Source organism: Apteryx mantelli, chromosome 10 (genome assembly GCF_036417845.1).
Source record: "Apteryx mantelli isolate bAptMan1 chromosome 10, bAptMan1.hap1, whole genome shotgun sequence".
Classification (NCBI taxonomy): domain Eukaryota; kingdom Metazoa; phylum Chordata; class Aves; order Apterygiformes; family Apterygidae; genus Apteryx; species Apteryx mantelli.
Genome location: NC_089987.1, coordinates 24,457,482 through 24,484,460, shown reverse-complemented (window position 1 = coordinate 24,484,460; position 26,979 = coordinate 24,457,482). Strand labels below are relative to the sequence as shown.

Below are 26,979 nucleotides of genomic sequence, written 5' to 3'. Positions count from 1 at the left end.
ATCACAAACCCTCCGACTTTCTGCAGATAAAAAGTGCACCTAGGTAGATGAATAACTCTGCCCCTACAAGGCTTACTTCTCCTGAATCCGAAGCAACCACATACAGGAGCTGATATTGGGGTGGTGAAAAGCCAAGACTGGCTGATGAGAGCAACAATGCAGACAGGAATCCAAGGGTAGCTTTGGGTACAGCAACTGAAGCACAGCAACAAGACAGGCTAAGTCGCCCAGTCTTCTGGGATAATGTCCTGGTCCTGCAAGCCCTCAGTCCCACGCTTTCTACAACACCTTCACGCAAAGAGAGGGAAGAAGTGCAACAACTGGGAACATTGCTAATAACAACAAAAAAGAAAAACACGATGAAATGAGCCTTTAGCCTATATGCAAGGTATTCTCCACTCTTTGCTGTTTATTAGTGACACACAACTAGTTACAGGTCTTTGTGGCAGGAGATGACTGAACAACATCCCACACAACAGGACCTCCTCCACTATGCATTTCTCACCATCACTACATGCAGATTAAATGCTATTAACTTCAGCCATGACTTTGGACAGCAAGACCAAGTTGGCTTCTGGCAGGGAGGCAGAACTGGTGCAGCCAAAAAAGGTCAATGCAGCACAAGTACTGGTGTGAACTGAGCTAAGCACTTCCTAAGTTATACATGTGCCACACTGGCACTGACTCCCACTAGCCTTCCTGCTCCACTAGCAGCCCAGGATCTTGGCGCAGAACCCTGCAGTGCCGAGACCCTGCTTGCAGCGCTCATGATGTGAGTGTCAAGAGCAACACAGCGTGTACGAGAGCACCGGTCCGAAGCAAACGTTGCTCTCTTGCACACAAATGCCTGCTCCTAGAGGTGCGAGTTCCTCTTGTTATAGATGCTCATTTGGGTTTATCCCCTCTGAAATCCAACATTGCTTTAGGTTGATTTGAGAACTGTCCCTTGCTCATAACACCAGTGTGTCCTTTGTCACGGGCTGCTGCACTTGCAGCATAACCAGAGCGTTGTGCCTGCCTTATACTCTGATGGTTTGGAATAACCACAATTAAAAAGCAATTTTGCTTTGAAATGTATTAAAAGCAAAATTATCCAGGCTAAAGCTTTACTGTCACAACAAGAGCAGCCAGTCTGCAAACAGTGCCTCCTTCGCAGCTAACTCAGACACCAAGCTGTTCTATTAGGAAGCGCTCGGCTCATCGTTCGCTTGGGTCTGCTTTGCACTTTCCTCATTCTCCCACCCAGCAATATTAATGACCGCCCAGCAAGAAAAGGGAAGAGGGGAAGAGAAAGATTTCAGGACTTGCAGGCAACCCACTGACAAGTTGATCAATTGGTTAAAAATACACCTCATCCTACCTTTACATTTATATAGAGGGGGTCCATCTCTTGGCTGAGTTCAGCCCTTTGCTGCAGGTTACCATCCTCTACAGCCAGAATGAGGCAGGGCCACCTCTTCAGTACACCATCCCAGCTCCAGCTATTCACAAGCAAATGCTGCTAGCCTAAATACCAGATTGAGCAGCCCTGGTAACCGGAGACAAGGCAGTGGGGGAAGGGGCCAAGCCTCACACTAGAACTACTGAAGTGTGCAAAGAACACCCTGACTGGGTGCAGGCCAGACCCCCTTTCTTTTACAGTGCAAAGACAGTGAAAGGAAACATCCCAATCAACCCCAAATTCAAGCAAAATTCAAAACAAGCTGCAACCCGACACACAGAGCTTCGGAGAAAACAGAGCAATCTCTCCTAGGCATTACAATGCTTTTTCCGTGTCCCTAAAAGCAGAAGCCCCTGCTAACTTCCAGCAGGATTTGCGGCTCGGCAAGCAGGCAGCTGCAGACTTAGACGTACAAGAAACCCTGTAATTTCAGAGCACAAATATTTCATCAAAGCCACCAGTTACAAATAATCTCCTCTCTACACAGAGGTTCACTGTTACTCTGCTCCCCACCCTGTCAGCATTCAATTTTCCCAAACTGCATTTGAAGTCCGATCTGGAATCCATTAGCAGCAGAAACCAAACTAATCAAAACTGCGTCCTACATGGGATGTAGCTGGTAAAAGCCCAGCTATAAACACTGAGAGAAGAACTCATGCTCTTGAAACAAAAAGCTGAACAATTTCCGAGTTGCTGTGTAGCTCACACTGCCTCCCCTCCTCTCTCCAGGGGAGGAAAGACCATTAAAATCACCAGTTTGCCTAAAACTAGCTGCTAAGAAAACCAAATTCTCTAAGTCCTGTATTTGTTTTACTGCCCATTACCAAGTCCACTGTGCTGGGTGCTGTACAAACATGGCAGGAGGGAAAAGGATAAGACAAGTGCAGACTATAACCTCCTTGGATTGAAGCGTGAGAAAGGAGAACAGATAGATACCCGCTGTGGGGCAGGAAAGAACAAGATGGCAGGGAAGCGACACCAGTCAGCGTTGAGCTCAGCACACCACAGCCTAACCACCGTGCAAAGAAAGGGGGGGTGGTGACAAGCAGATGCAGGCGGAGACCAACACCATGGAAAATGCACCGGAGCCTGGCTGCACGGGCCGTGCAGGGAGTCAGCGAGGGATGAGATAATGGGGAGGATGGAGTTAATCGATAGAGAGCCTCAAGAGCAAGACAAGTGGTAAATGTTTGATGCAACAGCAAAGGGGCTGAGTAACCTGGTTAAAGCAACAGGCTTGGAAATGCTTTTGCAGCAGCACTCTGTGTGGATGCGAACAGAGCTCAAAAATCCCTTCGTTTCCCCTTTGGGCAGCTGGGCTCGATGAGTCCAGTCTAATCACAGGAGAATGTAATTGGATAGAAGGGGACTGCACACGATTTCTGCTCTCTCGATGGCAACCAGAGGACCCAAAGGGCAACTGTGGCTCGTTGCGCTGGAGCTGGCACGTCCCTTCTTTAACTGCTGCAACTCCCCAGCAACACCTAGGGTAGCTCCATTAAGAAGAGGCTGACTAAGCTCATGAATCACAACATGTCACAATAATCCAAGCTCCATTACAATTCAGAGCATCCCCAGAGTTAAACTGCGGCACAGTTAAACTGCGCCAGTTTAACTAAATCTGTTTTGTTAACCAAATAAAGCTGCATGTGTGCATGTATGAAAACATACATATTATATACATATAAAGACTCCCTAGAAAGCTGGGCAGTAAGTGTCTGAGATTTGCCCCTCCTACCGCTTGCAGGGCTCAGCGGCTACAGAAACCCCCCAGCCAAAGAGTGCAGCAGCTGCCCCTGTGCAGTGTTTCCTCAGTTTTTCCTTCTTGCTCCACAGCCACTCATGACATTATCCAAGCGCTCTGGCCAGGGCACAAACTCTGCACTGATTTTTCTCCTCCTTTTTCCTCCCAACAGGGGGATTTTCTTAACATTTAAAAATTCCTGAACCCACAGGACAGAGGGCCAAGTTTGGTCCCAGTAAAATCAGGAACATTAGCGTTTGTATTTGCTGCAAAACAACCTCTCCACTTTCGAAGCAATGCCTATCTTTTCATCAGCTCTGTGCACTCATGGCAAAACTCTTCTGCCAGTGAAATTCTGCTCACGATCCCTTCCTACAAGGATAAGAGCAGGTGCTATTTCACAGCCTCAGTGAATGCTATCGTGTCTCCTTTCTGGTATTTCAGCAGTTACAAACCCAGACACTGATGGGAGCAAATGCCACCAAGAAGACTGACTCCAAGAGGAAAGCGGTGCCGAGCACTGCGCTGTAAAAATGGCAGGGCTGAACCAGCAAGGTATGGAGCCTGGCAGCTTGTCCCCAGCTGACACCCGCCTCTCCTCCCCCAGTGTGCCAGCCCCCACTCACCCTTGGAGACTGCCAACAGGACAGCTGATGTTATCAACGCAACGATATATGCCAGCTAAGGAAATCCCGGTTAATAAACAAGCAGCTGCTCTAAGTGGCCAGAAGCTTACCAGGCCTCCTAGATGCATCGGGCACGGGCTCTACTATTACAGGCATGAAATAAAGTATTCGCCAGCCCTGAGCTGAAGTAGCAAAGCAACCTCGCAAAGCACACAGTTTTGCCTGCTGAAACCTGCTTTGGCAGCTGCCTTCCCCTCTCTGGCCACCGCTACCACCTGGCATGTAGGGACTGGTCCTCCTTTAGGCTACTACCTGCACTAGAGTCACAAAATTATCTAAGAAGATTGACTTGAAAAAAAGGCAATTTTTGATTTTTGGCTGAGAAACCAGAAATCATGAAGGAGTGTGTGTGTATTTGTATGACCTTTGTCTGGAGGAGGAGGAGAAGGGGGAAGAGGGAAGAGGGCAGCACGTTTTCAGGCTTCTTAGTGAAGGGCAGAATTCCCTTCTTCAGTGAAAGCCAACAGTCTCATGTAATCAGACTCAAAAGTGAGCCACTGTGAGATTTGTGATAAAGTCACTAAAGCTGGCAAATTGCACAACAGCAACAAATCACTCCCTCTGCTCAGAGACTGACGTCATCTGCAGAGTTTCTGCATGCTTTGCTTTTACATCTGTCCCAACAGCCACACCATTACGCTATACAAATACCCCAGTGTAACCACAGGCCAGTGAAGATGGACTGGACTGCTGTAGGTGTCTCCCCGCTCTGACGTGCACTATACCCTTTTTAGTAAGATCTTCCATTCTCAGCTTGGGATTGTGACACCCCCAACATGCCCTTGGGCCTGGACGGGGGAGCATTGATGCTTTCTCTCTAGTCTCCAATTTGCTTCTTTCCCCCGTGACAAGCTGAGCCAAACTCTGCTCTGCTTTACTATTCAGCAGCGCGCTGGGCTCTATCTGTGCTGCACATGGGAAGGGCAGCCCGCCCAAGCAGGACTCTCCCAGCCCCACCAGCAGTCTGTAGCATTCCTGGGGACCACAGCACATCAGCCAGTGCATTAATTTCCCTGGGTATGCCTCCTTTCACTTCAGCTAAACAAGGAGAAACGCTCTTTCCCCTCTCTGGTGGATGCTTTTGCCCTGGGAGATGTAAAGCTGAAACTGAACCCAGATACCCAGAGGGTCTGTTGAGCCTCCCTTCTTTGGAGTTGCTGACAAGCCTAGAAATAAGCCCCTAGTTTAAGGGCATGCTAAGACTCACAGGATCTCAGCCCCCCTGGGGCAGCTGGAGGAGCTCAGTCAGAGGCCGTGGTGGCGGGGGAGAGAGTCCTGTCCATATGTCGAGGGCTTTGATATGCAGATGGCAACCACTGTGAGTTACAGCCCCATCTGTGAGCGGAGGGGAGTACCACGTCCAGATTGCCCAAACAGATCCGTTTAACTCCTGTGACTAAAGGGGATTCCACTCTCCAGGAGAGATCCACTCATCCAGATGCATGCCAGCACACGAGCATTTGGCACTTTTACCACCCTGCCCTGCTCTTGTCCCGAGATCTCAGTGAAGAAAGCATCCAAAGACAACATTTTGCATTGGTGCACAGGACTCGGGGGTCAGCTAAGGAAAGTCCTCTGCTAGCACCAGATCTCACACCTCAAGGGCAATGTATTCTCCTTGAGGCTCAACTGCAACCTGAGCTGGGAAATCCCAGCATCTGCCAGGAGGAAATGCTGCTTCCCCGCCATTAGGGACCAACTATCAGAGTCGTGGTCTTGCAGCAGATTAGATTCCCCCGACTCAAAGAAGGGGAGTCCTAGACTTTCAGATAACTCTGTCAATCTACACTCACGAACAGTCTAGGACACTGACAAATATTTACATAGAGGTGCTCTGGTGATTAAGGGGAAGCAGCAGATGCTTTCAGCAGATGAAACATTACCTCCCTGCATACACAGCAGCAGGAGAACATGATGGCATCCCTGGAATCACAGGGAGCATAAGGGTGAGCAGCCTAGATCACAAAAGGTGCTAGGCACTGGCCTAGTATCACATTCCCCAGCCTCTTCTACCTGCCATAGCCCTCCAGCAAGGGGGAGAATTCAGTCAGGACAGTAGGAGGGAGATGGAGCAAGGACCCCCAGCAGACAGATCACGGCTTTGCTCTCCTGCACGTGCCACAGATACATCATGCAGGCCTCATGCTGCACCAGAGGAGAGCCTGAGGTGCTGTGGCATGTGCTCAAAAGCATCTGAACCCAAGAACCCGTCACCTTCAACTGTGAATTTTGCTTGGATATATCACATGAACATCCCTAATTAATACGCTGCTGCATACAGCACTGAAGGACAAACTTCGGCACCAGTCTCACACCTATATTGTGCAACCAGAAAGGAGCACCAGATGCTGGTGCTAACTAACATTCAACATTCTCCTATGGTAGCAGAGCTTGCTGGGTGACAGAGACAGCACTGTGATGCCAATTTGATGGTAAAGTTGTTGATTAAACACAAGAGAAAATAGCTTGAAAGCCAGTAGATCTAGCAGTGAATTTTTGGAGAATTCACTCATGAAACAGAATAGTTTCCAAATCACTCATTTTGAAAGACAGAATTATTTGGGGGAGCTGTAGCAGGTTGAATTTAAATGGTCAGGACTTCTTGTTTGCACAAGAGGCCTCTTTCAAACTCCAAAGCAAAGCAGACAAACTTTCTGATATATGAATACCCTCTGTTGGGAAAATAAACATTAGAGGCATGTAAGAAGACTTCTCTAGCAAAAACCTGGTGGGAAAGAGAAGGGAGAGATTTCATGCATTAACCTTGCATGAACTCTGAAAGGAGATCAGTTTTCCAGCCTTCAGGCTCATTCCCCCCAGCTGCATCAGACTTGAAAATGGACACCCCCGAAATGAAAGCGCGAATCAGACTTTTTGTCTTTCTAGCGTCATGTTTTTAAGAGCGAAAGAGGGAGCAAGAGTGCGAGGAGACAGCTGCTGTCCGAAAATGATGCTGCCAGACCATGGTGGCTTTCTCTAGAAAAGTTTTACAGCATCAGGCAACACGTCTGGCATGTCTAGTCTCATCTTCCTTCATCATCTTGAGTATTTGCACCCATAACCAGATGAAAGCTGTTATTTGGGAACTTCATGCAGTCCCTCTCCAAAAAAGTAAAGGCAATCTCTGTGCAGAGGTAGAGATAGAACAGTGCTGCATGTTAAGCCTCTCCTGGAGACTTTATTAGAAGCCACTGTGGAAATCTTGTTTCCTCCAAGGTGCTGGGGGCAGAGCCATGTTCTGACATGCACAGGACTGTAAGAAGCAAGCACAGGGGGGTGGTGACCTGCATGTCTATTCATAATAAGCACACTGCAGTAATGACACGTAATGTCTCTTTTGACATTTTTGTGCTAAGTTCTACCCTACAGTTCTCCTCCAAGCACATTCACAGAGCTGGGAATCATAATGCCGCTTCCAATAAAATTACCTCTCAGACTGTGCCAAACAGCCTGCGACAGAAAGATGCTGCCTTAGAAAAATCACACTTTTAGTTCAATTCCAGCTACCAGGATCCTTTCTAGTTTCCCACAGGCAAGCATTCATAGCCCTTCTTTTCTCATCAATGAATAAGCAAAAAGGAACATGGATAATTTATTGCCTAAAGGGGGTTTGGAAAGATTCCCTCAAAACCATGGTCTGGGACATCATCTTTGGGACATCATCAGAATCCAAGCACAGCAGAAAACTAGAAGTCTCAGCAGGTAGCTGCCCTGAACCTTTCGGTGAGAACTGAGAGGTAACAACATCTGCAGAAGTCCAGCTAATTTATCATGCCCTGGATTTCAGTTGTCTCATCTAGATATTAGATCCATCTCCTGAAGCTGGGAACACTGTTCCAGCAAATCTCAGTCACCCACAGGACAGGGAAGCCCAGCAAACCTTGCAGCAGTCTAGGAGAGCAGTTTTCTCTTGTATAGCCAGCAACTTTTAACAGAAATGCAGGATGAAAGGTACCACTTGCCCTGTGTGTGCATCCAGGTAGTTTGGAGGCATGCAGTTCCAACAACAAATTCTAGTCGCGATTAAGTTATACCCACTGTAACGATCGTGCAACATCGTCAGATGAAGAGAAATAGGGACAGGCACTACTGTATTACAGACAGCGCAACCCTGGGATTCAGACGGACTGCGCAAAGACACGCACAGCCCACAGGGCTCTGTCTGAGCATACAAAGGACACACACAAAGCGCTCTGATTCATGCTGGATGCATATACATGCACACAAGCAACCGAGTGAAAAGCCTTCTCTACATTGTTTCCAAACAATCTCAATACAACTAACACGTCAGCCGGGGCACTGGACACTTGGTACTTACAAGAGCGTTTTCTGTGCCTGTCTGCTGCCGGAATCAGGACAGGGTGTACTCGACTCAAAGGGAGGGTGCGTGCAGATTTGCAGAGGGGCGCTCCTGGGTGTGGGGTCTGAGCTGGTGTGAGGAAGGGCCCCAGCCCCTCTTTGGGCCCCAGACGTAGCAACACTTGCTCACAGGATGGAGCGCACAGACGCTGGCATTCCTACAGCAGCAAGGACAATGGGGAAGGATGAGGAGGTGCTGCCATAATCAAATGCCGGCCAGCTGGCCCTCCCCCAGAAAAGGCAGGCACCTCCTTCACTTGCCAAAGGCTTTGTTTTCCAAGCCACAAAGAGCAAAGTGGCGTGAAGATGAGAGTGAGAGGAGAAAAACCCACTGCTGGTGCAGTCACACATGAGCGCAGGTAATCCACTCTGCGAGAGACACCAACATGAACAGAGAGGTTTGGGTGATACTCTGTATGTGCTAAGCATGGTGCAGAAGCAGCTCTCTGTGTGCACCATGAAGAACTCGGGGATGGCTGGAGATCACTACTCAAGAAACAGAATCAGCATGGGCTGATGGCCAGGGGTCCTTTGACAGAAGGGATCCAAGGGCAGCAGCCAGAGAAAACCACTGAAGAACGTGTTGACAGAGCAAAGCTCAAAGAAATCTTTCTCACCCAGGCCTCACCTCAACAATTCTGAGTACGGGGCCTCTGAATGGCTTCCCTTGGAAAGCAAATGCCAGGCAAGATCCCCAGATGACTCAGGCTCCTGGGCCCCTGTCAGGGCAATACCCATGCTTTCAGTGAGTACCAAAAGAGACAGCATCTTGCACAACATCCTGACAAGCAGGAAAGAGTCTTTGGTGTCAGGGCTGTCTCAGGCCCTCCTGTGATGATACAGGCAATTCAGCCCTAAGGTGGGTACCACACCAAGTCACGGCCCCAAGGCATGCAGCGCTGAGCTGGCGTGATGTGGCTCTGCCCTCTCTAACTGGGTTAGGGTTAGTGCTTTCTTCCAACAGCATGACTTTTCGCTAGCAGGTATCATGTGTCTTCATTACTGACTTTCTGCAGGACAGTGTGTCATCCCAGGGCCGGCAGAGGCTGTACTGCATGCTCTGGCTCATTAGACAGGCCCTGTCATTAGACAGGCAGTAGACAGTGCTCTGGCTCATTAGATGTGCACACCACAAGACATGTAGCTGCAGACCTGACAGGGGTCTCGGGGCACACAGCTCTCTCAAGGCAATTGCAAGCCTGTGGTCACAGGCAGCTGGGCACTTTGCTCCTGCTAAAGTCAAGATCATGCAGAGACCAGGGAATGTAAGAACAACCAGGGAAAGAATTTCACCCATTGGAAGATCGAGAGAGGAAAAAATTTAAAGGGCTAATGAGGGAACCATGGAGAGGGAGACTTGCTCTAACTCCTTCTGGTAATGAGACTGTGTCTACTGCTGTGTTACTGTGAAGCCAGGATAGGCAGTGAGAGTGAAGGGTACTGCGGGCAGCCCTTGAAGACATCCAACAGCAAAGCAGACACCAGTGCTTTTGGTACAACTTACACCCTTGCTTGCTCAGCCTCCCACTTCTCCCTCAAAGTGCAGTGTGGTGCCAGGTCCCATCACAGCCTTGAAACTGAGTAAACAAGGGACAGAGGCCAAGACCAGGCTTGAAGCCACAGGAAGATGGCAGGTCCCCGAGTATGCCCACGCCGAGTCTGTGGTACTGAAAAACAATCCTCCCCCATTGCAGCTGAGACAGGCAAGGCAGCTTCCTTTACCACTCCTCCTGCTTCAGCCCAGCCAACATGCAGCCCTTGTCAGGCACCAAGAACTCCTGCCGCAAAGGAAGCATGGACAAATGGAAACATCCAGCTTGGCACTGCTCATGGTTTTGGGGAAGGAGGGAGGGAAACCCACCAGCCCATGTGCAAGCTCTGTGCGGTCTGGCCCTGCTCAGCCTGCCTCATCACAGGGAGCTCTGACAGGCCTTTAGGAACTGCCAAGCAGTGAAAGACACGGTACGGTGTCCTGCTCCATGGCCTGTTCAGCAGCCATATTCAGCACCCTTCAAATCATTATCCTACCACAGGCAGAAGGAGGACAACAGAATGGGGCCTCCCATTCCTAGCAGGCAGGAAGGTATGTGCGGGATGAATACCATGATCCCTGTGGTGGGCGCTCTACTCCCATGACACATGCAGAGATGTTTGGAGGGATCTGAGCTTGCCAACTCATTATCATAGTGCGCATTGCTTACGCATCCTCAGGCTTCTTCCTCGAATCCTGGGGTCTGGCACGCCGCAGGTTCTTTACAAGAAAAATTCAAGACACTGCTGAGTTTAGATTGCTGCTGTTGATCCCCTCATACATTAGGGAAGGAAGAAGGGGGCTAGGCAAGCACTAACAGGATCACTGCAGTAAGTTCAGAGCAGTTCAGCATCAGAAGAAAGTGAAATCAGTTTAGATTAAACCTGCTTTCCCCCCACCTCCCAGACCACACCACTAATTTTGCTTTGGGAAGGCACTGTGGAGCAGTCTGCAGATCAAGATCAAAATAATTGGCACTGGAAGAACTTTCACGCTGTGCAGTAATTTCTGCACTCATGCTGTAGGTACGGGATGTATCCCCTCCACACCCCTGGTTTCAGTTGGCCACTGGTTCATAATACTCATGTGTTGTATTTACAATGCTAACGTTGTTTATAGTTCTACTGAAACCAGTGAGATCAAACTTCTCCTCCCTCACCAAGTGAGGGTATCTCTCCTCCACACCAAAGAGGTGTGCAGACACATTGTGCCCCTATCACTCAGTTTTCATTGGAGCTGTGCAGCATGAAAGGTACAACCAAAAGGGATACTGCTGCCAAGGACTGTGTTCCCCAATTGCCAGCCACCAAAAAAGAAGCTAAATGAGTGGTGCTATCAAGTCCTAACAAAAGAAAATGGGCACTCTTTGGGGTCTGTGTAACAGTTGTGCCCCTGGGAATGGCCCAGGCTTTCAAGCTGTAGGAGAACACCCGTTACTGTTGTGTGATGTCTATGTTGGCAACCTAAGAGCACCGCGTGATCGCGGTATAGTTTTCATGCCTAAAGAGAGGACAGAGAAGCCATCAGGTTCTGCAGTCTACGCCTGTGCTCCAGATTTCTCCCACTTTGCCAGGAAGGTTCATATAGAATGGATGTTGGGCTTAACCCCACAGGTTTCCAAAAATTCTGGACAAGGCCTGGTACCTTTCTGTGCCTCAGTTTATCAGAAGGAATATGGAAAAAGCAGTACTTGCCAGGATCCTTATCAGGACCACTATCATGGCAACTGGTGTTCAGGGACCAGAGCAGCCAAACACCTGTGTTCCTGCCATTCTCCCACATCACTGACACAGTACTTTGCTCTCCACAGGGAAAAAAATGGCGCATTCCTGCAGCAAGAGGGTCTCCTAACCACAGAGTAAACTGAAGAGAGGAGCTAGAGCAGACCTGCAGACCAAACAAACTCAGTCCTTGCATGGCCTCACAGTGACGTTCTGGGCTGCCTTCTCCATATTCCTCCCTCACGCAGGATGCTTCTCAATGTTTTCACGTTTAGTTGAATTTCCTCCCCCTCCCCTGAGCACTTCTGGCTGCCAAGGCAGCTCAGAGACAACAACTAAGTGGCACTTACATCTGGTACAGCTTAGATTTTAGTGCCTTATTCTTTCTGGAATTTGAGAACTTCAATACCCAGTGTTTGCACAAGTGTCGAATAAAAAGAACACAGGCTCACTGGTCCTCTGTGCTTGCCAAAGCTATATTTTAAAATGCACTTGAAAAAACTACCGTTTATTCATCTGCAGCTTTAGAAATTAACCACGCCAAGTCCAACTGTAGGCCTGCTGAACGGGTGTATTCACATCAAACCAAAAAGGTGAGAATGCCAGAAATTCAGCACAGTCACCACATGTCATCTCCTAGTGCTTCCCAGCTGCTTGGGTCAACTCAGTCCTTGGGTCCCACTGCCTCAGCCACACTCCCCAGCATCCCGGTCTGGGGCTCCACTTCCTCACTCGGGCCTCCAAAATTGAGGATCTAGGCTATATTTAGGACTGAGTAGCAGGATGCTGCTCCTGATGCATCAATCTACCACAGCCAGGGAATACAGTGTAAACAGAACACAGGTAGCCTGAGTGACCCAGTGGCCAAGGCCAGGCACAAGTCACCACACTCTAGATGCTTGGTGTCCAAGGCCAGCATTGCAATGACATTTCTATTTGATATGGTAACAATGATGGCCTACAACCCAGAACTTGAGATAGTAGACCACCTCTGTTCTTAATAGATATGGACATTTCTTGAGTACATACCCACCCTTTCTCCAAAATACTGACTTGAAAAAAAGTCACTGCAGAAAGCTCAAAGGGGCTTTTCCAAATCATAGATCCAGCTCCCTGTTGGTGCACAAACTGTATCTCATGTTTTTCATAAACAATCAAGTTCTAGACTGAGTCCAAGCAGTCTTCTTACCCCTCATCCCTGCAACAGATGCCTTGTCTCACCTTGTCAAAGAATTCATACAGCCTGACTGTCTCACAGATCCGATGCCTGTTTTCATCCAGTTGAGTGCAGAACTCCTCCAGCTGATCTTTGTAGGTCTGCAGCTTCACTTTGTAAGCATGTACATCCACAGAGGAAAAGTCTTCCCATCGATCCATCTTCTTCAGTGCTTCCTGTCCCCTTCTGCAATATTCCTGAAAGCAAAATGTGATTGCATATGAGGAGGATATGGAGACCTGACACAGATACAGTGGTTAGTCTTCAAAGCCATTAACAGCTGGGGCTAATTAGGCTGGGTTTGAGGTTCAAATCAGGTGGGTGGGATGTACTTGTTACAACAGAATTCTGAAGAGTCACCTGACATCTAACATGATCTATATTAGCCACAGAGCAGCTTGTAAAGGCCTGTGGCCCTTTTAAGGTCATAGACCAAGTAGGATCAAAACAAGACAATTTCAAGCACCTCAGTAGATTAAAAAAAAAAAAAAAATCTGTCTTCCATCATAATAGTTATTTTCCTCAAGACTGGCAAATGCCCTTCACTGAGCTGGGAAGGAGCTGGTGGCTTTGCCTACAACAGGAGGAGAGCTGGGAAGCTAAGCAGAGTAAATGAATGACATGCACCTTGGTGATGAACCCTCCACCAACATCACCTTAGCATCATGGCTTTGGCTGAGTGCGCATGATGCATGGATGCTGCCTTTCAGGCTCTGAAGAATACTTTCTTCCAACCAGACAACACTTACACTGGCAACAAGATCAAATTCTCTGAACTGCTTTTGTGCTTGAAGCAGCATCTCTAAGGAATCATCCAAGTTGATCACTTCCTTTAGTCGTTTTCTGCCAACGTTCTCAATCCAACCGCTGACCTAGGAGAGAAGGAAAAATCTCCACTATTAGTCACTCCATGATACTTGGCAAGGCTGTCCTTTGTGTGGAAAGAACAGGGAACTGCTCTTGTAAGGCTGGTCATTTCATTACTGGAAAAACGTGCATATACACTTCTCCCCCCATCTTGGCATTTCAATGCAAAACCTCCTGTTTGGACTTTTCCCATTTCAGGTTACTGAGTAATTGCTAAACTCTCCTAATGCTCACACAGCCTTAGGCACAAACAAGGCAAGTAGTTGCTTGGGCTCTGTTTTGGGTGAGCCATGGTCTAATGTAAGCTCTGAAACTTGTAGGCTAGCCTGGTATTCCTCTTATTGTTACCCCCAAATGGGATAAAGACCTCTCTGCTGCCAGATTTCCTACACCGCTTCCCATTTCTGACTGGCAGAAGGACATGAGCTAAATTAATGTGAGCGTACTGACAGATTCTCACCATTTGCAATGTTTCACAGTTCTTTGAGGCTCTCAGATATGGGTTTTCTGAAGGCAGCTCCCCATACAGCCTCTATGTCAGAGCCCAGTCATTGCCACTGTTATAAGTCTATATCCTCAACCACAGGTAGACAGCTCATTAATGACAGTGTCCTAAAAGCAAAGCAGACACAGGAGGGTGGGAAGGATAGCACAGCATCTCCATCAACGCAGGGTTTGAAAAACAGGCTAGTAAATTTGTCTGCAGTGCTTCAGGGATAGCTGCACTTGGGGGGAGGGACACACTAAAGAAGCTTTACTAAAGTACCCTTTAGCCCTGTTTCTTTGTATCATCGAAATCCATATCCCAGTCCAAACTCACACTCAAGGACCAACTTCTATTCACCTCTGACTGTGTTCCTGGGCTGTGAGAGGGTCTGTGCCCAGGGAACAAGCCCACAGGCAAGAGGAGGAGATAGGCTTGGATTCCCAGGTTGTGACATACTGCAAAGGGGCATACTGCTACCTAGTTCTCCTAGGCAGGCTTAAAAGCAGAAGCAGCTGCTGCCAGCAATGGCTGCCAACACTGGTTATCTGCAAGCAAAGAAAGCTGGGAGCAGTCAGTTTTGCTCAATTCAATCCAAAAGAGTCTAGCATAAAGCAGGGACAGTCTGGGGGACCTGCCTCTGTGCCCTTTCTTCATTTTTATTTGGTATTAGGAACCTGTGTGTTTAACTTCAAAGGTGTGTTTACTAGGTTCTTGCATCACACTTCTTGTCCTGAAGAGACAGAGCATGGTGCCTGAGTATCTACCTTGGGATGGAAAGGTCATTAAAACTCTTGGATACCCCTTGGCCTATGAAAACAACAGGTAGGCTCCAACCTGTTTTGAAAATCCCATTCTCTCCAAAGGAAAGCCCAGAATCCTAGAAAAGCAATGAAGAAATTGATCCTAGCACTATCTTTAAGGATACAGGTTCTTAAGGAAAGCTCCACACAGCGGACAATCTGTATGATATATCCATACACACAAAGTCGTAAGTGATATATAAAGCTGCTCATTGTTGATGAGTTACAGCAAAGGAGATTTTCTACAGAGTCAGATAAGGGACTCCATAATGTGGAGGTAAAATTCAGGCTTAGGCAGCATACCAGGGAACTGCAACACTTAAAGAACTGATTAGATCTTGTAGAATGCTCAGAGAGCCTGAGCTATTTCATTGACTTTTTAAAGACCTTTGAAACCTCTAGCCGTGTAGACAGAGGTCTTTCTGGAAACCAGTACCTGTTTGTTTCAATTATTCCATGGCTGTAAAGGGTTATGACCACCACAAGGAAGGGAAGTGTAAGCCCCCACAGAATTGCAGGAGGGGGGTTAAGCATGGCTCTTGGTCTAAGGATAGTATGTTTCCCTCCTGCTTGGAGAGTCTGTACACAGGGATTGCACCCAGAGGCAAAAGCAGCATGCCTAGAGCACATTACATACCAAGGACCTGAGCACTGCACAGGAATCCAAACAGCAGAGTATATAGCAGGGAAGGGTGCTAGCGTGGGGTAGGTATGCAATATGTAGCTCATTCTGCAGCAGGATACAGGCAAACCATGCGGGATCTACAGGCCAGAGGGAGACATGGCCTCATCAGCAGCTTGTTGCCATCACTCTGCTGCTTTTCAAAGTGGAGCATGAGGAATGGCTCCTCAACATTCTTGGTGGGACAGTATTTTTTCTGAGCAATGTGAGAAGACATCCCACCACCAGGTGTGCTGCTTACCCAAGAGTTGCTGCACTGTGGTTTCTGAGTCAAGAGAAACCTCACAGATATGTATGGGATTCCACTGAGCCACACCTAGATAGCAGCAGATTGGTAAAGGTCAGGAGACTTATACCTGGGATCAGGAGATACCAGGCAAACACTGACTTGGTTCTCAACACACCTGAAAATCTATCCCAAATTCATATGTTCGGTTGTTTGAGTCTTCTTTCTGAATGCCTACAGGCATCATTCTACAAGAAAACCCTTCACATGAGAGACCAACAGGCCCAGCACCTGCTGTGGGACACACAGTCAGACGGTGGCAGTGGGCAGTCACTAGAACAGACAAACAGGCCTTACCTCCTTAAAACATTCTTCTACTTTCTCGAACTCCATCACCAGCTCCAGTTCCTGGATGCGTTTGTTTGACAACATCACCAGTCGGTGAACGCCCTCATCAACTTGATTATAAAGCACACTAGCAGCATCAAGTGCGTCTCTGGAAGGGGATACAAGTCTTGTCAGGGGGTTTGCATTAGGTTCTCCCCCCAGCACTTCATACAAACATGAGCTGGCTAACAGCAGCCCTTCAGTCATCCTCCCAGTGGGACTCAAGTAATGGTCACCTCCATATGGAGCACAGAGGGAAAATTCTGTGGCTCCCTGCTCATTCCTATGAGTCACCGCTCTCTGTTTCCAGTGCGGAAGCCCTGGCAGGAAGGACAAGAGCATCACCTCCCAGCCAGGCTCTTTGCAACATTTTAATCTAAATGTCACACTTTCGGAAAGGATACTCAGCTTTCTATAAACACAGATCTTTGCATCAGTGGGTTTTCACAAGTCACAGGCTCAGGCAGTCTCAGTTTCTGAAACCACCAGAAGAAATTTAAATAAGTAAATAAACAATAAAAAAGCAAACACTAGAATGCAAATGTCTCCAAAGCAACAAGGACAATATAAAGCACCTGACAGTCTACTCTCTCTCATGAGCTTCCACCAGCCAAACAAAAAAGCAAAGTGTACAGCATCCCAGGGCCAAGAAAAGTTGAATTCAACAGTGTTGTGCTGGAAGCACTCAAAGACAGAGCTCCCTGCCTTCCACAGGTAGCTGTGCTGACCAAAGCACAAGAGGCAATGCCATGTGGCACTCTTCCTGCCAGCTTGGCCACAGCAGAAGCTGATTTCCTGCATGCACAGGCAGGGATGGAGGAATTCAGGTTGGAGCCAGGGACTGAGCACATCCTTTAATCCAGGCAAGAAGACAAATATTAGCAAGTTCCCTTCAGATGTGTGTAGCACCTCTCCAGCACAGGTTTGAGCAAATTTTAGGCAGGATCCAGGGGAGAGGATGGAATTCAAACTCATTCTTTCTTTGTGTTCCCAAACTTGTCAGATTTCTTCTGCTTCTAGATTTTTCCTCCTTTTATAAAGAACTAACTCAATGGACACCTACAACAAAATACTACAGCTTCTTTCAGCAGCACACTGCACCAGAACGTGTAGCTGCTGGATGCTTCTTGTGCTCACCCTAAACCAGCTGCCATATACACTTGGCTTACAACATTCTGGCTTATGGCTTTTTTTAAATATTGTTAAAATTATCCAAAGCACTTGTGAAATAGACAGGTAGCTAATAAAACTATGAAAGTTTTGCTAATGGAAATCAATACAAGCAGTTTAGGATTCATGTTCATCTCTGCCTTAAGCTACAGACATTTTGAACCTATCATATGCAAACATTTAGTGGCAACCATCCTGAAGTTTTTAGCTGGTACTTAACGGACACGAGGCAGTGCAACAGCTCTGGACAACTAGCTCTGCATAGCACAAATCCACAGGATTTTTCCAGTCAGAATTCCACATACTGTTTATTAGCCAACTTCTCAAACCTCAGGCTCTTAGATACTTTTGTTTTTCCACTTCAAAACGCCATTAGACTGAATGAATTTCTCCAAAAGGCAGCCAAAAAACCCAAATCGTTTCTGGACTAAGATCAATATTACTGCAGTGCAGAGGAGACAGGTTCTCTACAGAGAGTCTGCAAGCTTAGATGGAAGGACCCAAGCTGTAAGGCTGCTCCTGCGTTTCCCGAAAGCACCCATAAACAAACAGTGACGATATCAGTTTGCCGTTTTATAATCCTTTCCTAGTGACAGACCCAGATCCCAGCCAGGAGGCTTGTAGCAGCAGAGCCATATCCAGTGTCCAAGCTGAGCTCTGGAAAACTTGTTTACAGAGCAGGTTCTAAAGGCAAGTTCCCTTCAGCAGCAGTGACATAGCTAGGAAAGCTAATGAGAAACAGTTCAGAAGGCTGCCTGAAGTTATATTTGGCAACAACATTAATGCTGTTGGTTTTTGTACAACAGAGAATATTAGTCAGATCCTAGTTTCTGAATATGGCTCCAGCAAAATACAATATTGACTGCTAGACAGGCAGACATCCTGAGGTCCTACTCTCACGGGTCTGAAGTTCCTGCTGGCAAAAATGCTCTCTTTTACCGAGGAAAGCATATGTATACATCAAATTCTTCCCTTGCCAGTGGCATAGACAAGAAAGCACCTAAAACTTTACACATTACAGGCTGCTAGGTGCAAACATTTGCAATTGTTCACTCATGAGTTGAAAGATTTTTCCAACCTTTCTCTGAGCTCCCAAGAGAAATTAATTTGGTGTTGACGCTACTTTTTTGATGACACACATCAATAGGGTAGTTTTCTGCTACATTTTTCTGCAGAGGAAGTTCTTATGTACACCCAAATCCATGATAAGGAAAGAATGCACAGTATCAATATTTAACAAGGTATTGCAAGACGGTAATCTGACAATACAGTAACTTGAACCAAGAGTTCCAGCTCTCCTGTTGGCTGACCTAGCATGGTACGTAATCTGATATAGGGAAAGGGAGCCCCACTCCACTCCTTCCCATACCTGATGGAAGAAATAGGACTCCGGCTGTCCTGCTCTCCCCTCACAGACTTCAAGCAACTCTCCTTGACAGGAGTCAGTCACAACCTGGGCTGGGAGGTTGTCAGTACTACAGAATCCCAGGTAGCAGACAGCATGTTTCCCACAGTCATGAAACACAGGTTCTTCTGAAGACAGCTCTGCAACTATGGAAAACACCCTTAAGATACAGGGATAGGAGGTTATTAAATAAATAAAGATTTTTTTTTTAATGGAAATACACCTATTAAAAGCTCACTGGGTAGAGGTTAATTCACATGTGCCATCTCTGAGCCTCAAGGATAAGACAGATCATCTTGGAGCACAGTTGAGATCAGTATTGGCCTCATGACCAGCAAACCACTCTGGGGAAAGTAAGGTTCAAAAATGCAGCAATAAAATACAACTGCTGGCCCATCCACAGAACCTGAGGAGACCAGCTTAAGTGAAGAGAAAATATTTGGATGAGTGGCTTGCTGGTGAGATGAAGGATTGAAAAAGTCCTTCCCAAAAGACAGTGCTCTCTGGCTCCACACATATGCCTTGGCACCAGAGGAGGAACTACCTCAAACGGTTGGCAATACTAAGGGGGGGAGGAGCCAGATCCTGAAGATCTCATTAAGGGCAAGCCTTCCTTGCATTTGCAAAAAGTGGTAGGGAAGAACCAAGATACAGCTTCAAGTTTAAAAGTAAGCACTCAGTCCACTGAGCCACCTGATACAATTGATGTCCTGGCAAATGTGTGACAGCCATGCATGTGCTTACAGATCTAGGGATACGCAGTCATCTTCCCCTTATCTCAGCTGAGTCAATGGTATTAAAAATGACAGAGCACTCTGTTACTGAATGCACGCAAGGAAACCTCTGCTTTTCAGATCCACAGAGACATCTTAAATTTCCAGAAAGTCAGAGTCCAAGATGTCTGTACTATCAACAGGAACTGGATAAAGAATTCATCTCAAGTAATAGAGCTGGAAATCAGCTCTTGTCTTCATTTGTAAATTGGAGGACTTGGGCTGTTTAGGCAATGTATCGTTGTTTAAAATCCCTTAATCTTGTGATTTAAGTCATTTTGTTTTCTGTGAATGCTTGCAGCAGCCTACTGATACACTTATCAGGACACAATACAACATCCTAAAGCTGCCCCTTCTCCTGCTTCTGCCAGCAGTTTGCTGAGTGACTGCACACAAGCCACTCGGAAGAAAAGTTTCCAAAAGGCTGCCTGAGGCTCAGAGCCCCAGAGGAACTTCAGGTGTGTCCTTCCTCCTCCTCATCTGAGTTCCTCCAGCATCCCAGCACCTCACTCCTTTGTTTCAAGACACAAACCCTGCACTTTTCACATGTTCTGCCTCGCCTGGCTGGCATTCATTAAAACCTTAATATCTAGTTGTTGGTCTTCTGCTGCATCTCCAAGGGAACTCCATTCATATGTTGTCAGCTCTTGACAGTTCAATTTTACTGGCCAGACAGGCTCCCTGACCGACACCCATCTTTTACTGCCTCACACAGAGGAAAATATAACCCTTTTCACCCTAGTATTATAAAAAGTAGGTAGGCAAACTGAGCCAAACAAAGAAATCCCTCACAGTCCATAGGAAAGCTTGTTTTTTCAGTTCACTTAGTGCCCAATGGAGACTTCTTGTGAAAATTGGAAGTGCCTAAGTGTGTTCTCCCAACTCTGTATACATCTGTTCACCTATCTACAAATGTCCATCCTAAGTCATTTATAGTATACTAATAAACTCAACGATGTCTTGCAACAGCGAGTTCCACAGGATAATTATACTTTGTACAAACAAATCTTTCTTTGTCAGAGACAGACTTAAAAGTCTGTCTTAAAAGCTTTTCATTCTTGCCCTTGATTGCTTTCAAGGCAGCTTGGAGTAAACAAAACAAATATCAAAAATTTGGTTGGAGAAGAAAAAGCAGCTTGTAACCAGCTACACAAAGTGAAACGTATGGTTAAACACCTTGAAGAGATTTTGACAGTGGCCTGTGCAACTCTGAGGAAGAAAAGCAGGGAGTTGTCTGAAGCCAGTGGAAAGTTTTGTCTAAGCTTAGATTTGTTTGGATGCATTGAAATTTCCCTGCACATGTGAGTGTGGTAGGAAGTCTTTCACTACATTCTTCCATGGTCAAATCATTCAAAGCAATTTTGCAATAGTGCAGAGTCAATATAATTTATAGCAAAAAGGAGTAGCTTGATGTCAGTTTATGTTTCCCCAAATCCTGTTTTCATTGGGCAATTATCATTTTAGTGGAAAGGTTCCAAATGTCTTCAGCTTTCTGGAGAAGTGCCCAACTGTTGTATAATGTTAGGGTAATTTTAAGCCTATAATTTAGAGAGAGGAAAAAAAAAAAAAGACTATTTCTGTCTGAATCTGTCCTTCAAAAGACTAGCCTTGGAGAGTTACACTTCGGTTTTCAAAGCAAAATGCCTGACTTGTGTATGAAAATACATGGCCACTGAAGAGGTCTCCAGCAGGAGAAAAGGAAGAAAACTGCTCTAACCAACAGCAAGAGGAGCAGAAATAAAGCAAGTGCTAAAAGCAGAGCACATCCTCTGACTAACCCTGGTCAATTTTTAAAATGGCAAAAGTCCAAGGATGGAAGGAACACAAGACATACTGCCCTTTGTTTACGTATGAGACAGTGCTTAAGCAAGTTTACTCTAGCTAACTTGCACAGACAAACCAGATATCCCTAATCGTTCTGTAATTTAGAAGAAACATAGCCAGATGCTACAACATTAGCCTCATCTAGTCCTCTGCTCCTGGTGTTGAACTCCCCTAGTGGATGTCTTTATAGGTTTTGATAGGAAAGGAGGAGGATCTAGCAACTAAGAGATTTAAAGGCATGTTCCGAGGGTAACACTCAATTCACTTGCGCTGACACCTGCGCTGCAATCATTTACACATCCTGGACTGTCTTTCAGGCAGAAATCCTTGCAGAATTGCAGGGGAAGTATTATGTGGCTTAAGACTGTTTTGCTGGAACATAAATGCACTAGAGACTTTCCCAGTCATTAACGCACTTCAGCATCAGCATACCCGATTGCCACATTTGTAACAATCCCATAAAAGGAGGCCAACCTCAAATGCACCTTCTTGTTCTTCAAGCTGAAAAATTTGCATCCAGCTGAGGTTATCATCTGAAAAAGCCATAGTGAAGCTAATGCAGGTTCTGCTAAATAAACTGTAATTACTCTCCAGCTGCTGCACACAAATAGCCACAGTGGTTTTATTTACCTTATAAAAGCACTTGAGCAGCTGGATACAGTTTTTAGAATACCAGAGTGTCCCTAGAAAGACACAGAGGTCAAATACCAAGTTTGGGGCTGCTTGTGGGATACCTGCAATTCATGATGGGAATAGTATTTCTAGCTAAGTCTACAGACCTGACTGAAGCCCTCCTCACTGGGTTAAGTGTCAAGCACATTTACTGGGAACAACGCCAACCAATTAATACATAATTGCTTAGAGAATTCTCTACAGAAGCACAGTTTACTTAAACATTTCTTTTTAGCGGAAGTATATTCTGAAGTCTCTTTAAAAGCAATGGGATTGAAGCATATGCTTAAACGAGGGTCCAAGTCCTGTCCCAAACTGCAGCCTCAGATTCCTTTACCAGCCTGACCTGCATTCAGTTACAATAAAGCTGTGCTCAGACTTCAGTCGATTTTACATCCCAGTAAGCTCTCTAAAACTGATTGGAAGAAAAACAGAAGAAAAACAGACATCCCAAACCAAGAAATAGCCTACTTATGGGGAAAGCTCATGCCAAAGCAGAACTTGAGAGAGGATGTGGCAACACTGCTCTGGGAGCACTAAGCATCAAGCTGTGGTTTTCTATTAGCTGTAAAAAGCTTTCTACCTCCAAATCTCATGTCATTTACATTAACCTATTTATTTATATACTTGTTATCTAGTTGGCCACACAAGTGTGAGAGCTGTGTTCCTGGAGTTAGTATTGCCACAGTTTCAAGATGCCCTGGTTAAATCTATATGCATTGCATTTAAAGCCACATACCTGCTTCCCTGATTTGCCCTCCTTTTACACACTCCCCATCTTTATGATACAGGTAATAGCAGCGACTGTGCTATTAACTACCACAGCACTAGAGACATCTACCCCAACTCCACCAGATAAAAAACAGTGCTTGTCGGACAGTCTGAGGCTGAGCCAGGAATATCAGATGGTTCAGCTAACATCCTATACTGGAAACTTTTTGCAATTTTTTTCCACACTATTTTTAAACAGTTGAAACACACAGTGTCATTAAGTACCTAACAGCCTGTTGGCACAAAGATCGCAAACAAGAACAAGCAAGACAGAAGTCCTCTGGGCAAATTCCCTCTGAATCCAAAAAAACTCAGGACATAGACAGAAGAAAATAAACAGCAGAAAGGGAGCTAAGGGGGGGGCGGGGGGGTCATCTAATGAAAAGCCTCAAAGAACAATGAAAACTTACCTATAAAGATCTCTGCAATCTTTTACCTCTCTGCAAATGCCACAACTGGCTCCACATAGCACTTCACACACACTCAGAACGACAACGGCTCCGCACTCCTTTACGTGCAGAGCAACAAGGTTTGTTTAATGCGAGCCTAAGTGCTTTTCACCAGGCTAAAACCACCACGCAAACACAGGGAACAGGTTAGACTGTAAAGAAGGTGAATAGCAAGCACCACGGTACGTGCTTGGATAGAAATGTCGCTGCGCGCTCCTCCCTCTGCCTGACACAACCAAATAAGAAATGGAAGAGCACTGCCACCCCAGCACTGCTACGGGCCAAAGGTTTAGAGTTTGTCAGCATCTTCTGCGTCACCAGTGACATCTCAGAGGCGTCTCGTGCGAGAAAGCTGCCAAACTCCGAGACCAGCATTTAAGCACAGTTTTTCACCTCACTTCAAGCGATAGCGACAGTCTGTCTGAACCAAAAGATGAAGACGCCAGGAGAGACATACCAGCCTGGCACTGAAAAGTGCATCTCAACAGAGCATGTCAGGAGTGTGCACTATGGAAAAGTGGCAGCATTAAAGATACCCAGAACTCCAGAGAGGTGGGCAGATGAGCGGAGTTAGTCGAATAAACCAGGAAAATGGCATCACTGAGAGGGACACGAGCACTGCCTCCTTTTGAAGTGCACGCAAACACACAGAGCAGCGACCATCACACCGGGTATTGCACAGAGAGAAACAAACACACCTCTAAAGCAGAGGTGAGATGGAAAAAGACAATACCACCTTCAGTGAGGATTTCCCAAATGCAGTTCACCTGGCCATGACCACCAATATACGGCAGTAGCTGTCATCTAGCAGGTGCACACCTTCTGCCTTTCAGCCCCAGAATGCTATCCCACCCAACCTCCCCAGACTGGGACCGAAACACCAGACACTGTCTTCCCTCACCCCCAACTTGTCTCGCATTTTGGATGGCCAGCTCAGTCTTCCTGCCTCTGTGGCAGACAGACACAGCTCCAGATGGTGCTAATGCAGTCCCTCGGCAGGCCCTCCTGAAGCTCCTGAGGGCCTGCACCCTGCCAAGGTTTACTTCTGCTGAAAGGAGCTCATATACCACTTTGCAGAGTGGCATGTACCTGTAAACTGTCTTGGAGCATGAGTTGCTATTAACAGCAGTCTTGCTAGTCCTACAGCAACACAGAGATATACACTACACTGCTTCATCAACAGCACAGATCCCTAAATTAATTGGCCAGAGTTTAAATGACTTCAAGCAGACCTAGTTCCTCGATACTGCAGATGGAAGTGGAGGTAGAGAGAAGTCCATGCTATACAGAAAGCAGATGGTCTTTTAACTGTCTCAAATGATTTAATTCTCTTTTGTTGCCAGCACCACCAAGGCAGCTATTAAATGTTCACAGTGGAAAGACCATTCTGCTCATCTGCACTGATCTTGCTCACAGCACAACATGCAGCTGCACTCTGGTACCAAGTGTGGAAAAACATCTAGGTCTCAATTTTGAAGGCCTTAAGTGACAGAGATTCCCTCACATCTCTTGGAGAGATGTTCCAGCTGTTACTTATGTCCTGTCTTCTCTGAACTTTGAACCTGCCTAAATTTCATAGCTTCCTTTCACTGATCTCACTCTGCAGAGTCAGGTTGGGTGGCAGTACCTACCTCACCGCTTCTCCACAACCAGATCATGCAGAGCAACCAAGTAAACACAGCGGCTGGAGACCAAACAGTGCCCAGACTACACAGGGACAGCCATAGTCAAGTGAGCAAGTAGTGCTCTGATTACGTATGCTTCAGTACAGGTTAAAGAGGTCCCGTGAGCCATGCTAGTGCACACACAAGATGACCCAGAATCCTTTGCGGCCAGGCACAAGTACAGCGTAGGACGTTAGCTGTAAATTCAGCCTCTTTGTTGCTGTAATCAAGTCAGGCTCTTAGCTCACCACTCTCTCTCCTTTGGGAACCCGGCAACTTGTTGCTCAGGAAGTCTGCTCTGCGCTGCCCATTACTTCTGCTCAGCTCAGGTCCCCACCCAGGACTTCCAAGCAGATCACCAAGCCACTCTAAAAATAGCCAGCTCACAAAACCAGCTCTTGGCCCTAGCCACTCCACCCTCAAGTACAGAGGCTATATTGCCTTCTGCAAACAAAAGGAGAATTTACTCCTCCATTTATTTATAAGCTGCTTATTCACAGTTTGCAAACACAAATTCTTTTCAGATGAGGAGGTAGGGGAAGAGTTTGGGTTTTTTTTTCTGGTTCCATGTTGTGCAGTGCCAAGCACCTAACCTGGTAATTCTTTTACCACCTGAGGCTTCTCTCTTTCCAGCCCTCACATCTAGTCTTGTGCCTATCTTGTCTGCCGACATGCAGAACATGATGCAACCCCGTTCCTCTGTCACACTGAGAATGCAGGTGTGCTGGTAGAGCCAGGCATGCACCAGGTGTATTCTGGTTCTACTAGCATATGGCATCTTTATATTAATATAAAATGTTTGTATTTTCTTTACTCTGCTTCTGACTCATAGCATATCTAGATGACAAAAGTCATCACTGGACACCTTGTCTAGGCAAGCGCCCCCAGCTTTTGGCTATGCTGGCAGAGCAGTGATAAAAAGAGAAAAGCAGTGGGAAATGTTTCGCTAAAGACAAGGTCAAAAGTCTCTGTCTTGCTGCCTAGCCCCCACACTACTGATTCTTTAGTAAGAGCTCACACTGCTGCTGCCTGGCTTCTAGCTGCTTCTCCAGGCTTATGATGGAAATGTTGGAGAAGTCTTCTTCACCACAAAATAAGCAAGGCATTAGTACACCTTTCACAACTGGCTTCATGAGTTGCCCCCAAGCCACAAGTTAGTTGATCAATACACCAGATATCCAGAAGCTAAAGATATATCTGCCAGCCAACTTTATAAAACATATGGAAAAGACCGAGACAAAGACTTCCTGTCCAAAAGTGCAAAAATTAAAGTAATGGATCTCTCCATGGCATTTGTCCACACCTACCAACAGGAATTTCAGCTAGGCTAATAGTTCTGCATTTCAGTCACCAGAAAGGCTGGAACAGTAAAACCTGGAAGCTTTCAATTTTTGTGCTGACAGGCCTGAAGAAGCACGGAGCCTTCAGTGCAACAGATGGTGCGACAGCAGATGTGCTGGGTTTAAACTCATTGAGATTCACTAGTAATAAAGAAGTGGCAATGATGGCTTTAGCAGTCCACCTGCACTTTTAGGTGACCAGTCTGTGCTGAAGCTATCATTACAGCACTTAAGCAGGCGCCACAAAGATACTAGCTCATCAGCACCAACACCCACATCAGCTCTAGGCCAGATTCAGCCTGGCCTTTCAGGGTTAGGACAGTGGTGTGGGACAAGCTGAACACGCCGCGTCCCCTTAGCTCATTCCCTGTTACAGGCTGTCTGCAGGACTCCTGGTAACAGAACTCCTTGTTAGCTCCCAAGGAGTTCAGCTCAGCATACACATATGCAGTGAGCTGGTACCAACTACACATGCCCTCAGCTCTACCCAAGAACACAAGGTGCAATCTCGGTTGCAAGCACAGACGTTCAGCATCTCCCGCAGCTCATGCTGGTCACTGCATCCTGGAGTACCTGGTAAGACTCTAGTGAGCTAGGAAACTGGCTGAGATCCAGAAAGATTGCTTCGAGGGGTCTGCTTTTCCCTGTGTGGACTGGCAGCTGATGGGCAGGGCTATCTTTTATGGTGGTGGGGCGGAGAGTATGGAGACTCCTGGTCAGCTCACGCAGGGAAAAAGAAAGTAGAGTTACCAGCAAAAGCCACT

The 26,979-nt window shown here is 46.6% G+C and overlaps 1 protein-coding gene across 1 annotated transcript in view; it reads right to left on the bottom strand.

Annotated features, from left to right (window-relative positions):
- Nucleotides 1–26,979, bottom strand: part of PLEKHG4 (pleckstrin homology and RhoGEF domain containing G4) — a 64,914-nt gene that overhangs the window by 17,854 nt on the left and 20,081 nt on the right. Inside the window, exons 8-10 of the mRNA XM_013942742.2 lie at nucleotides 16,118–16,256; nucleotides 13,448–13,570; nucleotides 12,704–12,895 (exon numbers count right to left, since the gene is read on the bottom strand). Of these exons, the coding sequence (XP_013798196.2) occupies nucleotides 12,704–12,895; nucleotides 13,448–13,570; nucleotides 16,118–16,256 (454 nt within the window). The remainder of the gene's footprint in view (nucleotides 1–12,703; nucleotides 12,896–13,447; nucleotides 13,571–16,117; nucleotides 16,257–26,979) is intronic.